Here is a 16,656-nt window from a genome sequence, read left to right as displayed (position 1 = left end):
TCAAATAAAATGGTGATACTCCCTTAAATAAGAAAGCTCTCTGAGCAGAAGCTGGAACAAAATGCTATTTATTAGAGAAGGATATGACTGAGTGGATATTGTATGAAGCAGATTCTGGGCAGGTTGGTGTTGATACATATAGACTGTAGATGAGTCTTTCTGATATATATTAATCACACATCAGTGGTCTCCTTGCTCCCATTAATAATGATACATGTGACTATTATGTCTCTACTGGGTTATATTGTGGCTCAGGACGCTGCCAAGCAGTCGTACGTAAAATTCATGGTTATTCATCTTATGATATTCTTGAACAATGTTTCCCATCCATTATTAGAGCCCAATCTCTGACATTTTCCAGCCTAGTCAGAGGATATATTATAAGATGCGACTTCCTCACTGAGACCAAGGCTGCCTTTCAGGGCACTTTGCACCTCTAGTAATTGATGATCAGAGGCATGTCCTTGCTCCTTCATTGAAGTACATTAATGTCCCTGTAGCTTTGCTGCAGCCTGTGATCCCAACCTGTCCTCACATATAATTAGACCTTTGTACACTACCTTGTAGTGTGACATATATGCTAATGTATTCTCATAGACACATATATGATACATGCTTGGTGTATATGGTCTATGAAGCTCTGAAATCAATATACAGTTTCAGAATACCATCCCCCATAGTATGTTATCACATGTTGGCCTAGATCATACATTTAGTGGATGTGGTGTTTTAACAGGCTGGCAGTTGGAAGCATACAGAAAAAAAATTATTTAGGATAAACGCCTGCAACATGTTATGTAAGCCTAAAAGTTCATCAAGAAATGAAGATACAATGGCCATCACACTCAACAAAATATATTGGTTCCCAAACAATAATTTTCTAGTTGTTATGTTCCAGTCTGAACAGAAAAGACTCCTTACCTACTTAACAAAAACACACTATTCACATTATACTCTGCTTTCATTCAGTGGAGCAGATCAGACGCCTCGGCCGTCCCAGGTAAAGCAGGTTTCTTACTATACAGATACAGCGTATGTCTTCAGAAACTGTGGAAACGTTGACCAGACAGAAATTCTTCTCATGTTATGTTTGGATTTTGGCAGGTTTGCGAGGGGGTGTAAAGAACTCTATTCACAGTAGATCTCCCTCTTTAGCAAAGCCATGTCTATTCAATACTTGCAGCCAATAGGAAAGCTGCAACTAGTATACAAATCAGATCAAATACTCTTTGCAAGTATACAAAGCAGAGCTCACTCTAGTAGCTAGGATACAAAACAGACTCCATCCTGGAGACTGGTATACATAGCAGAGGCCCATTCTATTGGTTATTGTGGGTATCTAGTTTGTACAGCGAGATCCCATACAGGCAGACAGTATATAAAGCAGAACTCATTCTGGGGCCTTTGTCACTTGTCTGTCAGTCCTGTCTTTATGTCCCTGTTACGTTGTACACTGCATATAGTATGATGTATTGTGCCATTTACTACCTTATCTATGTGTATCGCACCTAGGTATTACCTGGTTTAGGTATTATTACTGTATTTGCTATATGGCTGTGGAATCTGGGGCACCTTATAACATATACAAAGATGGTGACTGGCAGCCAGAATAGAAAGCAGAGCCGATTCTAGTGGCCAGAGATGCATTCAGATGGCCCCTATGCATACTAGGCATCATGTAGAAACAGACACATCTTATATACATAGTAGAGTCCTATTTGGATGGCTAAAAGATACAGCAGCACCCCCATAATACACATAGCAGAGCCCCATTCTTACACTTACTGCTCGAGCGGATTCTAACAACTAGTGTACAGCAACCTGGAAACTGTTTGTATAGTCTACTCTAATGAACTCTTCTCCAACTCGCATACTTTCCCGTCCATCCACTAAAACCGTAATACAGTTATAGAGTCCCATTATGCATGGTAGATAACTTCAGGTTTGTCGTAAAGCGGCCGTGATGATTGCAGTTGTGTAGTGACACCGCTGTGGGCGGAAGCCAGTCCTCTCTTTTCTGCTTCAGGGTGATTGTCAGACTCTCTCTGGTGTCCAGGAGATCACCGTTATTTCAGAGGTCTGTCGGACATTCTGGGAGAGTCTGCAGGGTTACTGTTGAGTAACAATCTCATATCTGTATATCATTTGTTGTTCTACATACTGTGCTCTGTTGATTCGCAGCCTCTGTGCATTATTACCTGTTTTTGACGTACTTGATATGCAGCGCAGGAATTCAGGGAACGTGATAAATAGAGCGCACAGGATGTGATGAGGCCATGCATGCTTGTCACTGGCATTTTATTCCAGAGCCACAAAGATGTCAAATCTATTTGTGTGATGTCTCCATCTAGACAGTGACACTGAATAAACAATTTTCAAGGCAACCAATACTCCCTTGGGCAAGTGTATATAAAATTATTACCAAATTTATGCTCACATTGCTGCAAACCTGCCGGGACTGCTAATGAACGAGTGAAAGCACTGATTATATTAAAATGTAATATTGATAATAAACTAACACCACAACCAAGGCTGATTTTATATGCACTAGCCCTACATTAATCAGATGCTTAATGGAAAACAATATAAAATCCAGAAAAAATTTCTGTTACAAAAAGAAAAGTTTGAGATTGTCAGCTCATAGGGCTAGTGATATGAGATCAAGAAGAAAGCAGCTTTGATCACTATATGTACGTTTGTAGCAATGTAAGTATGTATACTGCTATATGTGGATATGTACTAGCAATCTTGTATACTGATATCCAGAAAGTTTTCAAATATGGAAAAAACAAGTCAGTTACTGGTGCTTTTCAGTGATTGTCACCCTCAGATACGATTATCGGGTGTTTTTCTTAGTTACTGTGAGGAGCGCTGCTAAGGAATGTTGTAGTATATTTCAGGCACTCCGGATAATGGATCCCCCTCTAGCTGTATATTCTCCATGTACTGACCCTGCCCCTCTCTCTCTCTCTCTCTGACTCTGCAGCTTACACTCACTGAGGAGCAGAATGAACTAAGCAGGAACGGTTGTGAGTCTAAGGAGCTGGTCTTCCTGGTACAAGTCGCATGTCAGGTAATTGTTACTCCAGAGACAGGAGCTCCATCTAATCAATGTGTGGGTTGTGCTCCTATTTTGGTGGGGAGGGTTGTTCTTTTTCTTTCCATGTATTATCATCATCATTTATTTATATAGCGCAACTAATTCCGCAGCGCTGTACAGAGAACTCATTCACATCAGTTCCTGCCCCAGTGGAGCTTACAGTTTAAATTCCCTAATATAGACACACACTCACACACAGACAGAGAGGGAGAGACTAGGATCAATTTTGATAGCAGCCAATTAACCCACCAGTATATTTTTGGAGTGTGGGAGGAAACCGGAGCACCCGGAGGAAACCCACGCAAACACAGGGAGAACATACAAACTCTACACAGATAAGCCATGGCCGGGAATCAAACTCATGACCCCAGTGCTGTGTGGCAGAAGTGCTAACCACTGAGCCACCGTGCTGCGTTTGATTGAGTTCCTTTCCTATCATCATCATTTATTTATATAGCGCCACTAATTCCGCAGCGCTGTACAGAGAACTCATCCACATCAGTCCCTGCCCCATTGGAGCTTCCTATATGAGTCTCAACCACAACCTCTGGGAAACTGTTCTATCATCCGTTCTGTATGGTGGTTCTTCGTGATGTTACTTTTTAATCCTTCCCGTCAATACTACAGTGAGTTCTGGTGTTCTAGAAATCTTCTTCTTTATATAAATACGTCCTTGCTGACCTTTATTATGACTTATCTGTCATATCCTCTCTTCTGTAAGGTCTTCCCCTTATGTTTTGTTATCCTATCTTGTCTTTGGATCACCTTCATACCATCTGCAACTAGAACCCCAAGGTCCCACCCTCTCGTCATTGACGTTACATCACTATTCCTTCTGTATTCTGCTTTTAGATTGTTTTCCACATATATTTCTATCCATTCCTTTATTTTCTCTAAATCACTACCCTTTTCATTTACCATTTCTGGGGTATTATCCCTATTAAACATATTTTGTATGATCTGCAAAAAGGCACCAAGTAATATCACTAATAATGACATTAAATAAAACAGGACCTAGAACTGATCCCTGAGGTTCTCTGCTGGTTACGGGCCCATCCTCTGAGCTTATATCCCATAGGCTACTGTCTCCTGACTGGTAGACAAAACTATGTCCATTCCACTATCTTTCAGTCAAATCCAAAGAGATTCAGAATACTGTTTCCAAGGCTGTGCTAAAAATTGAAATAAGCTAAATCCTCTGTTCCACCCTGATCACTTTAGTTAGCGTAAAAATAATCCACTAGATTTGTTTGAAATGTACTCATGGGTATAAATCCATGCTGCCGAGGATCTCGTAGAAGTGATTCCATGAATTTCCTTTGTATTTATGTGAGACTCACTGGTCTGTAGTCATCCTAGCCCTCCCAATGCCAAGCTCGTTTTATGGTGTCTTTAGGCCAGCTGTATAAGACTCTGGCTGGTTCTGTCTATATTCATTACGTGCAGTTTTCCATGACTTTGGAGACCTGGTACATTCATACAAGACACATATTACACACAAAACATAGTGGGACCAATTCACAGAATGTTATTGTGACACTAAAAAGGAAAACAAGGTCCAGTAACGCTTAATTCACAAGCGTTTTATAAGTATTTTATCACCGTAGTGTGGAAAGTGATAGCGGCTTAATGTTCAATCAATTTACTTTATTTGTGGATCTTATGTTTATAAGTTTAGTTTTAATGTGCGATATTAAGGAATTTGTAATGCACTGTTTAAAGACCGATTTTACGTCAAAATTCTCTTAATGAAAGTGCACAAATTTCACAAAATAAAAAAACGGCTCTTATTTTAAAAATACAAAATTTCAAATGATGTTTCTGTCCTACTTGCACTACAGCAGAAACACACAGTCCCTGGTACGCACTCTGACACATAGATGAGATTAAACCAAGCAGTATTTGGGGAGAAGTTGTGTTTAGTACTAACAATGGAGGAGGTTGGTCTTTTACACAGTGCACCTCTGCACAGACGTAGCAGCATTTCCAGTTTGAGGCAAACCCCTATGAATCCCAGAAAGCGTCACATCGTATTGACATTACTACCTCTAACCTCTAACCAGGAGACAGCCATAGGGGAGATCCGTCCCCTTGTGTAGCTAGCTGTACATTACTAGATCATAGATAATGGCGATCTACTAGCTGGCATGTTACAATTACAAGTGTTATCTATTGCTGTGGGGGAGGGGGATATGGTCCTGCAAAAATATAAAAGTAACAAAAAAGTTAACGTAAATTAATAATAAAATAACCAAGAACAAAAATGGAATAAACAGACCAATGGGCCTCATGAGGGTCCCTAACCAGCTCATTAAAATGATCTGCGACATGGCCGAATGCATAATACCCCAAACTTACATGAAAGGTACCGTTACCCAAAGTTTTGTCCACTTACTCCCACCCTGAGGGTTTCCATCTGCATTTGCAGTTCCTTCAAGAGAATAACTCATCTGAGACTGATGTAAACCTTGTACAAAGTACTATTATACATTCAGTGTCACTACTTAGAACTAGCTGGTGAAATGTCAGTAGTAACTCTTACTAGTGACTTAATAAATAGAAAAGTTATTCCATGTAAAATTTGGTCTGGTAATGAAGGGGTTAATGATATGACAAACCAACATAGGCTAGGGGGAAGCACAATAGCTCTATGGGCCCCAGTCAGACAGCCCTGATTTGTATCAAACACAAATAATATACATTAAAATGAATACAATAATCCCCAAGATGGCGATGCCAGCTGCGGCCCTCATTAATGGCGCAGTTCCTCACCAGTTGCTCTGCTCTCTGTACAGGAAATGAGTAATAATGATGCACAAACAGGTGCAAACACTCACCATGGGGCCTGAGCTTGTGTATAAATGTCCCATTGTTTTATGTGACTTACACAGCATCATTCTCCTGTATTACTGTATATCCCAAACGTAGCACAGATAAAGTAATCCCCCTTCTGGGAGCCGATACAGATTGAGATGATATACATGGAGATGATATACATGGCGATGGGGTCAGCCAGGCTGCCCATTGCCTATCACCATCAGCTTGTAACTTTAGATCTGGTCTTTCTGTCCGATCATTGACTCACCAGCTCTGAGCAGTTCGGCCCTTCCCATGTGTGGTTATTCAGGGATTGCCTGGCAGAACGACAGGACATTAGGTCCCTGCTTATCTCTGTGTATGTATAAAGTCCTGTAACCTCTATACAGCGCTGAGTGATGTCTGATTGTTAAATGTTCACGTATGTCTGTGTGATCTCAGTACTGCTCCTGCTGCTAACAGATACTAAGTGCATTTAAACCGCCTGCTTTACCTTGTGGGCTTTAACTGAGTGACATCATTGCCTGGTTAAGTGAATCCCATAATTTGTACATTAGGAATAAGATCAGTAGTAATGTCCTATAATGAGTGCACTGCATGGTCTTAGCATGTCCCACTTTATTAGGGATGTTATAGAAACATCCTGACATGACTATAGCAGTCTGCCCAATAGTGCCCCCTACCTCTCATTGTGGGTGGTCGCCCTGCTCCCACTTTATATACAAATTCCATGTCAGTGGCATGCTGGGTAAAAGTAATAAGGAAATGTGTATAATGCAACATTTGTTTTGATTCTCCATTGTGACTATATAATATGTTTTGTAAGTAGAAGGGAGGAGGGGTTTATTATAAGCAGTTTAGACTATAGATGTATATATGTTACTTCTTTGGTTCTGTTCTCCTGTTAGGACACTAATGTGCAATACAGTCAGTTCTTTGGTGACCACAATTGTGGGTGGTACAATGTTATTATGTAGAGTTATAGAGATTAGAGACAGGACATTGTTGGTAATACGATGAGACCAGGTCTCAGAACAACCTGACACAACTGATTTATCTTTTTATTTGTGGTATTATGCCAAGCTGCTGAATCTGTCTAATTTGTCACATGTAATAGATGCTCCTCCATGCTGTATGTAAATAATAGACAACAATGTACCATCCTATAATGTCTCCATAGAGGTATCTGCATAATGTTTCTACAACCTGAATTCACATCATGGGAGAAATAAGACCACAACTTTCTGATTTAGCCAATCACATGAGAGCTGTGAGGAGATATTTGTCATCACTTTAGGGGTAAACCTAATTAAATAGTCAATGATTCTTACACAAGTGTCTCACTGGACGCTGCCATATTTTTGTCACTTGAATGAATAAATACACAAGCAGAGCTTTTCCCATATATCACACCGATAACCCAACCATGAGAATACAGCATTGCACTTATAATGCTTTACACTCTGGATACACAGCCGCGAGCTCACTATCCTGCAGCTATAGCTATATATGGATGAATGATCTCATCAGGGCTGCGTCTCTCTGCTCACAGTATCAGCTCATAGTTGTATGTATGAGGAATGTAATCTCTCTAACATCACGTTTATGGAGCAGCTATTCCCCTGGCTTCCTGCAAGGTGAAAGAGTCGGTGTCAGAATCAGCCGGTAGGCGTCACATGTCCCAACGCTCTCAGTTGTGCTGATTTCAGCAGATCTGTTTCACATGGTCTCTGCTGCAGACAATGAGTCACTTTCTTATCCCAGCTGGAAACTAACAAACATGCTGCACTCTAATATCTGTGCAGATCTGATGAAGAGGTTACCTCCGGTGTGTTCACATTCTGTACAGATAGCAGATCCACAAGAGAAAGTAATTAAGACTTTGGTAATCAGAGGAGTAGTTGGTGTTTCCGCATGTTTAATGCTTCTAGTTTTGTTACATTATGTGGATACAATGGGCCTGAGTCATTAAGGAAAGTAATGCAAAAAAAAGGAGTAAATGTTCTCTGGGACAAACCATGTTACACTGCAAGGGGTGCAAATTAGTTTATTATTTTGCACATAAGTTAAATACTGGCTGTTGTTTTCATCTAGCACACAAGTACTTGATAGCTTTATTTGTACATTGAAATGTAAAGTTGATCTAGGACATGTCCTACCCCAACTATAAATCTGTCCCATTTTAAATTTATCTCCCCCTCCAATGCAACATGGTTCTGCCCAGGTGCAAAGTTACTCCTTTTTATGCTTTGCTCTCCTTAATGACTCCGGCCCTCTGTGTCTTAATGAGAGAGGTTGTAGTTTTGTTGGTGATCTGCTTTACATTTATACACCATCCTTTCTGTTCTCTCTGCAGGGCCGCAGCTGGATAGTTAAACGGAGTTATGAAGATTTCAGGGTGCTGGACAAACACCTCCATCTATGTATATATGACCGGCGCTTCTCTCAGCTCTCAGAGCTGCCCCGTTCCGACTCCGTGAAGGATAGTCCAGAGGTGAGCTCTAGGATCTGGGATTATTCAATATACTAAGGAGGCGGCTCAGATGTACATTTCATGTGCAGCAACGTCTGGGTCACCAGTGTGGTTATGTGATTGTGCACTAACCCTCCTCCTTGGTCTGCAGAACTGACACTCATTTCTATGGCCTGTACAGATGATATATTTAGCTCTCTTTGTCATAAAATGACAATTCTCTGTTAAATGTCAGGAGGGTGTGTGCCCTTTGTAGTCTTGTGTCACACACATACAGTGCAGGGGCACAGCGTAAACACAACACATTCTAACATCTACATCACAGCAAGTGTTAGCAGCCAGGAGCAGACAAACATTTCCTAGTTGTGGTCTCATATTTACATGAAGGGGTAGATCTGAGGCCTGCGGGTCAGGGACACACAGAATATGGACAGACTGAGACACATCACAGGTAGTAGTGACACATTCCAGAACCCATATATCCGTGTATTGCCCATGTCTTGGTCACCGTATGTGTACATGTTATGTGATCTCTGATTTTGCTTTGTCTTAGCTGGTCACACAGATGCTTATGGCTTACCTGTCACGCTTGTCAGCCATCGCCGGTAACAAGATCAACTGTGGACCAGCCCTGACGTGGATGGAGGTATGAAACCCGAGACTTCCAGACTTACACATGGAAATCATTTGTGTAAAAGCAGATTGTCTGGCTGCGTCTGACCTCCTGTGTCAGACCCTCCCCAGCAATCACTGTCATTCTGTCATCTCATGTCTTTACTAGATCGATAATAAAGGAAACCATTTGCTTGTGCATGAAGAATCGTCCATCAATGTTCCAGCCATCGCTGCTGCTCACGTTATCAAGCGATACAATGCGCAGGCCGCTGATGAACTCTCCTTTGAGGTAAGATTAGAGGTGATGTACCGAGTGATATCTCTTTATCCGGTGTACAGTTCTGTGATTATTACTACTGAGATCTGATTACTGTCTTATGATAGAGAGAGCTCATTTTGAGCCATAGTAGATCTAGGGCCTGATGCTGCAGTGAACTATCAGCAGTTTGTGTAATGTAAATTACACACATTTTGTGCTGCACATGCCAACAAGGAGATAGCTGTGCCAATGCAGAGTTGTGTGTATCTGACACTGGTGCCTTCTTATGACCGGAGAGGTGGAGCGATGGGGCGCTCTGACGGTACAGTACGGACTCATGGAGACGCATGCACCTGTTATGGGCCGTATCTTTGGCATCAGCTAGAGGACAGGTACAAATACACAGTAATGATGATGACGACTGAAACCAGTACCGTAACCAGGCACTGTACTGTTGCTGCGGAACCGGACGCACGGTGAGATGTGGACCGCACTGTATGTGGGCAGAAATATGGTACTTTTCTGTGCAATTTTTTTTTTTTTGTAATTTGAGCAAATTTTGTGAAGAACTCTCCGTCAGCCCCTTGTGTTTATCTTCAACCTTCTGCAGGTGGGAGACATCGTATCTGTTATAGACATGCCACCAAAAGAACTGACCACGTGGTGGAGGGGAAAGCATGGATTCCAGGTGAGAACATTCACTTAACTGACATAAGCCCAACACACTGACCAGCAGGGTCAGAGAGATCCGATAGGGAAGCTGTATGTACGTATGTATCATTAGATAGCAGTGAGCGCTGCTGAGATTATCCAGAACAATCTTCTGTATGGCTTGTTCTTATGCTTCTAATAAGTATAGAGCATGTAGTGGAACATACAATGATAATACATGCTAGGAACACGGAGAACATGCAGTCATACACCTGACACTGTTCTGTCGCCCACAGGTTGGCTTTTTTCCCAGTGAATGTGTGGAATTAATAAACGATAAAGTTCCACAATCAATGACCAACTCGGTGCCCAAACCAGGTGAGTGATTGGTGTGTACTGAACATGTCTCATATAACACGCCTGTCCTTGTCCTATAACATGCTATGTCCATCACTGTCCTGTCTAGAGTCAGTCTAACACGCCACAAGCAGCAGAGTGTATGTGTGTGGCGTGTTCCAGTGTTGTCCTTGTTTAGCTCTTTGTGCGTCTACATTATAAGTCTACACTGCTAACAACCTTGAGATAGATGAGCCGGTATCCTGCCCCCAGGCTGGGTGTCAGTAATCCAGTGTCTATATAATCAGAACCAGTCATGTGATAACATCACAATAACTATACTGCACCCCCTATTTCCACACCCACTCTCTGTATGTGCTCTGCGAAGGCCTAGAACTATTCTTATCCATCTCCTTAACGATGACAAGTTTTAAGGATGAATAAAACCAGAAATAAAGATTCTTATACTTTGAGAACTGTAATATGCTGCAAATATCTGTATTTTTTTTTTTTTTTTATAAAGTGCCAACATATTCCACAATGCTGTACAATGATGGAGGGTTTCAGTACAAACAGATCAATAACATGTACTGAAAAAAGAGGTATAGATATCCCTGGCCAAGCAAGCTTACAATCTAAAAGAATAAGGGAACGTGTGAGGGGAAGGAGGACATTAAAGGACAAAATGAGGCATAGGGTAAATTGTGCGACTGTAAAACAGGAAATTATAGGGAAACACAGACGGTAGAAATTGATGAAAAACAATCCAAACTGAAATATATTTCTGGTAAAACCCAGATAAGGTGCAGAGAACACCCTGTACTGTGCTTTATTCTGTCATGTGTGATAAGCTTGGCTTGTCCTGTGACTGGGAGATGTTACAGTAAGGGGAAAGGAAAGAGATCAGGGTGACGGGTGGTTCCCTGATATCCAGCACTTTCATGTATTATAAAACCGGTAGTTATTACAGAGGCTGGTTTGATATGAAGTCTGTTGAGGTGAATAGGACCAGTAAACATGGCCTTGGTTGGGGATAGGGTGCTGCAGTCACATTCCCGGACCCTCATTCATAAAGAATAAAGAGAAAGAGATTGAGCCTAATGTACTGGTCACCATTCTTTGTGGTTTATTGACAGGTACCTGGCCCAGGACACTGTTGTTGTACATTGTAATCGCTACACTGCCAGTGTTTTGTTTATACTCCGGCCAAATTGGCTTTTATATATACAAATACAATAATCGTTTTGTTTTACGTTTACTAACATTGTCATTGGACACTAGAATTTACTTGTTCCACCTCAAGTCTTCTTGTTGTGTCTTCGTCTGTGCGGTGTGTACTCATCTTGTGCCTCATACCTCTCTATACTCCTTGTACTAACAAAGGACCCATCATGCATGGTTTGTGTAGTAGTGTTGCTGTGTCTTCATATTTGTAGTGTAATCTCTTTCCTCTGTGAATTTAGGTTTAGTTATGGCTTCTGGCTCTTGCAGTCTGTATTTACACTGGTAAATGATCTAGGTGTTGGGCTCTGAGGGTAACTACAATAGGAAAGGTTAAAGTTCTGCTTTGCTTGTTTGCTTTTTAATCCTTTGTTGTGATCTGTTCCCTCCAGTCTCCCCTGCGCACGGAATGAGGCCAGCGTCCTGGAGCTACTTCCCCCCCTGTACGGTTCCATGTCTCCTCTCTCTCTCTATCTCTGTGTATTTATTGCATGTGCTAGAGGGTAAGGCCTCTCAGGGATATGTAGTAGTAGGATTATGAATACTGACCTTTGTGGTGGAGCAGCCCCAATGAACAGATCCTCTGTGGTGCCGCCTGCAGTAGTGACTGAACTACAAGTGTGTTGCTGTTTTTAAACCATCAAATTAGTTTCCCCCCAAAAGGAAACATAAAAAACAGATTATGTAGAGGTAAGAAGTGCACTAGGACCATTCAGCAATCAGGGCTACCGCTAGCACCATTCCACTTTGTGTAAGAACACATGGGAAGAGATACAATCAGCGACTGGGATAGCTGCAGCATGTCCCAGCTGTCACCTATAGCGATGCTAACACCCAGCTCCGGAATACATATCAGCTACAGTATAATAGTCACTGTCATTGTGGGAACTTATTGTACGTCGTGCAATGTGGCCTAAGTAGTTCCTGTAGATGGCATTCTAGCCTATATAGCCTACTGTACTAAGGGTTTCCTATAACCCCTGTATTCTAGTATCAGTTCAGCATTAATAACACACATAAGTTTAGTAATATGCACATTAATCATTTATACCCTACAATGATTGATGTATCAGTAACGCCCGGGAGGTGGGATTGTGTTGTACTTGTCACTTTCTCTGAGTGTGTCTCAGCCATTGTCCTTCATATTGTTATTTGTCTTTCCTAAATAATCACAGATTTGGAGATGGATAGTGTAAGGCCGGGGCCAGCGTGCCTTTCTGAGGTACCGAGTCCCTACAAGCTGAGTTCAGGTACCTCTTCCATGTGCGTCCTTGTATCTACAAGCAGCTCCTGTCTCTGTGAGTCCTGGGGGATCCCACCCACCACACTTCCCCGCGCTCACTTTTGGCCGATCACTGAAGGCTCTTATTTCCTTACATACAACATAGGTCCTGCAAAACATATGACACAGAGCTCACACTTCATTAAAGATCCATTTCTGGAACTAGAACATGATTCCCCACAGGACTCGGGACAGGGTCTGTAATCCTAACACTGGGTCTAGAGTAGACGTAGAATTTTCTACTAACAAGTCCTCTAGAGCTGGGACAGCAGTGCATTGTCCTTCCACAAGGCCAGCATGCTAAAGGGCTTACCGGGCCAGGTGTCTGTATGTGTGGTGCCATATTGCAGTATATGTCTCTTTACCTTCCCTCTTCTACAGTATCCAGAGAGGTATTATTATAGCAACGCTGTGGGACAACTGTGTATGATTATAATGGGGTTTTACTTGCTCTCAGAACACCGGTCATGTACACACAGTGGAGGCAGCTGTTGTGTGAGCCAAAGCCATTGATGATGTCGCTAGTTCCTAGTAAATCGATGACTGTTGGGTCAGCCCACAGAACGGCCTCCACCGTGTGTATGTAACATATTTAGAATTGTCTGGTGTAGGTACACTTGGATGCATGCACTGTGATCTGTTTATTTTCTACTTCATAGTCTGTTGCCCTGTATGTCTCCTTATTGTCTAATCCTCAGTCACATGAGTTAGTTATAAGCGGCAATGGACCGCCCCTTTAACTCCTTAGTGCCTGAAATGTTGTCCTTTGCTGTAATCTTAATGTTGCTTTTATTAAGTTTTGGTTCCTGACTAAAGTTACCTTATCCAGGACTGTAGTACCTGGAACATTTATATACACACTAACAAGTGATGTGTGTACACATTGCTTATTTAACACCTATCTGAATGCTGCTGATATATAAATGTCTGATTACATGGGCTGTGTAACCAGCATCTAACACTGGAGTGACAACACCCAGTTTACACTGAATCTAGCAATGTTGACCAGGGGGAACCTGAGACAGTCTCCTTGGTTTAAAATAATAATAATAATAATAATAAAATAAACGTAAAAGTTGCAATTTAAATTGTTCCGAGAAACAGTCTACTTATTTCTGGCCCTATAACCTTGTTATACAATCTATAACTTACATCTGTATTCTATTCATATACTCTGGAGAAGAACATTTATTTTGGGGTAACTTTCAGGAGTTAACTGTAATAAACTAACTATAGAAAGGATCACAGAAAGTACAAGGTTTGCTATTTTTACCTGTTTATATCTGGATAAAGCATCTACAACCAAATGTTATTTATTTCTCTATGTGACCAGAGAAAGTTCCCTCAGTTATGAAAAATCACACTGAGACATGTAGTAAGGTGCACAAACCAAAGGAAACATAATTATTAATTTAACCAACACATAGGAAACGTGTGAGTGTAATATCCCTGGTCACTTAGGGGTTAATAGAAACACATTGTTATTTTGTGGCCCTTTCACATGTCAATGTCCCAGCAAATACACATTTGCACATACCTCTCCACTGGGGGATTTATGTCTCTGTGTGGGTGACTTACAGCCTCAGTATTTATAAAGCACCAGCACTATATACAGTGCTCTATGAGGAGCCCCGGTGTTACACGCGGCGCTGTATGAGGAGCCCTGGCGTTACACGCGGCGCTGTATGCGGTGCGCCGGCGTTACACGCGGTGCTGTATGCATACACCGACATTACCCGCAGCACTGTACGAGGTGCAGGCTTTATACACCATTATAAACTGAAATAAATAAATAAATATCTGCACAATCTTTTCCATCCATACACAAAGCACCAGCGTAATGTAACTATTGCAATATTACAGGACATGGTTATATATTCTGTGGATCTGTAACCAGACTTCATTTGTTCTGTATTCACCTATATTAAATGAGGGAAACAGCATCTAAATGCCTCCCGTATGCTGTCCTGTGTCAGAGCTGTGTACCCTGGAGGGGGCAGGAGGAGAAGTCTCCTCTCCCATTACCCCAGGATCTCCGAGACATACAGATTTGTGCAGAGGGGGTGGGGTGTGCCAGACTCCACAGGGCTGGAGGTGGTTCCAGACAGTGCACCTGGTAAACCAGACAGTGAAACAGAGGTGTGACGGGGCTGGATAAGGAGGAGCATGTACCTGGCTGGATGAGGTATTGAGGAAGCCGTGTGCAGGAGGAAGGAGATCTAGCTGGAATCATTGGGACAGGAGCAATGCCAGGGAGCAGACAGACAGCAAATAATTAGTGTTGGAGGACTGTCAGTCAGAAAGGATCTAAGCCTTAATGAGCAGAGGTGGCTGAGGGGGAGCTGGTTTGTACTATAGGACACAGAGGGACAGTGTACACAACGTGGTGTTAGGTTCACACATCGGGGAGTGTCATACAACAGAGGTGGCCGACTTCTAGAGACCAGGTAAGACTTGCAGCTTTTACAGCTGTGCTAGGCTGGAAATAAAGGGAATATCAAGCTATATATTTTTTTTTTTTTTTTTAAAGAATAAGAAAAACAAAAACAACCCTCTTATCTCCAGAAATTAAGATTTCCAAATTCTTGTTAAAACATCTCATGTCCTCTGGTGAAACATAAGCCTAGATTATATGTAGCATGATCCCCCTCCCCGGTGTTTCGCTCTGTCTTGTACGAGCGAGAGAGTGAGAGGCTCAGTTGGCCAGTGGCAGATTCTTTATATTTCCTGGGCAGTAATTATGGAGTGTCCAATACTTTTTATTTGTTGCAGTTTCTGTAGAAGTCAGTGATTGGTCACATGCGGCCCCCAGCTCCTCCGTACTTTATTGTCAGATGTGTTATAGCGTATATATATATATATATATATATATATATAATGCTGATGATATGTTATTACAGATAGGTGTCTCTTTCTTTGATTACATGTGTTGTTTTATGTTATTACTGAGATTAATGTGCTGCCCTTTTGTCGAGTGCCCGTGAAGCACATCAGGCTGCCTATCCCTGGTATTAGGTGTTTGCCTGTTGGAGACATTGTAGTAAATGTGTTGTAATTTAGTGAGGGCACTGAAGCTCCGCCTCCAGCCACTCCCGTTTTAGAAACAGGATTTGAAAACCGTCACATGAGAAAAGAAAATGCATCTTGTTAAGAATACGTTGTGTCATTAGGATGTATTGAAGTTGTTGTTTCATAAATGTCCTTCACTGCGTGCATAATAAGTTTATTTCTCAGTCATTATTCACTACAATAGAAGTGTGCAGGTCACTGCTACAATGTAACAGAACACTGCACGATTAATCACCTGCAATAAGACTCTGAAATCCCCTCCGATTCAGCGGGAAAAAACCGCCTGTATGAGCAATTAATCTCCCAACCAATTATATTCAATGGATGTGATTAATTGCTTGAAGTTCACGCAACGTGATTAAACTGCAGCATCAGTGACCAAAGGCGTTGATAAAAATTCACTTCTGTAGATCATTTAATAGGGATAGGTGATCTCTTGTAAGCGATTAATCGCCCGGGATCAGGCGACTTAAGATTGAAGTTAAAGGACCTCATTTAGAGTCAGACGCAAAGTCTGTTTTAGGCGCAAGTGTCCGAGATGCAGGTGGATTTGGTGCTTTCTGCACATGCATGATTGTGTTTTTTTGTTGGATGCGCCTAAAACGGACTTTGTGTCCGACTCTAAATGAGGTCCAAAGTGCTTAATTGCATCCATTCACTATAATGGGATGAGTGAGTATTTGCGCAATGGCGAGTTTTAAAAAAATATTTTAATGGAATTCAAAGCTGGGACACTTTGTTACTTTATGCAAATTTGTGCGATTATTTATCTGAGATTAATCTCATTACATTAACAAAGTTTTCTTTGAGATTTCATTGCAGAGACTAAACAT

General features: G+C 41.6%; 1 protein-coding gene across 14 annotated transcripts in view; it reads left to right on the top strand.

Moving 5' to 3' along the window:
- Nucleotides 1–16,656, top strand: part of ARHGAP32 (Rho GTPase activating protein 32) — a 389,933-nt gene that overhangs the window by 356,200 nt on the left and 17,077 nt on the right. For 8 of the 14 annotated variants that reach the window (XM_075190517.1, XM_075190519.1, XM_075190516.1 and 5 more), the window contains 8 exons: nucleotides 2,987–3,073; nucleotides 8,274–8,411; nucleotides 8,944–9,036; nucleotides 9,172–9,294; nucleotides 9,875–9,952; nucleotides 10,212–10,293; nucleotides 11,865–11,915; nucleotides 12,648–12,722. In XM_075190517.1, the coding sequence (XP_075046618.1) occupies nucleotides 2,987–3,073; nucleotides 8,274–8,411; nucleotides 8,944–9,036; nucleotides 9,172–9,294; nucleotides 9,875–9,952; nucleotides 10,212–10,293; nucleotides 11,865–11,915; nucleotides 12,648–12,722 (727 nt within the window). Of the gene's footprint in view, nucleotides 1–2,986; nucleotides 3,074–8,273; nucleotides 8,412–8,943; nucleotides 9,037–9,171; nucleotides 9,295–9,874; nucleotides 9,953–10,211; nucleotides 10,294–11,864; nucleotides 11,916–12,647; nucleotides 12,723–14,480; nucleotides 15,202–16,656 lie in introns of those variants that run through there. The other 6 variants (XM_075190520.1, XM_075190523.1, XM_075190521.1 and 3 more) reach the window with 4 other exon arrangements.

Source organism: Mixophyes fleayi, chromosome 11, assembly GCF_038048845.1.
Source record: "Mixophyes fleayi isolate aMixFle1 chromosome 11, aMixFle1.hap1, whole genome shotgun sequence".
Lineage (NCBI taxonomy): Eukaryota > Metazoa > Chordata > Amphibia > Anura > Limnodynastidae > Mixophyes > Mixophyes fleayi.
This window is presented reverse-complemented; position numbering and strand designations above follow the sequence as displayed.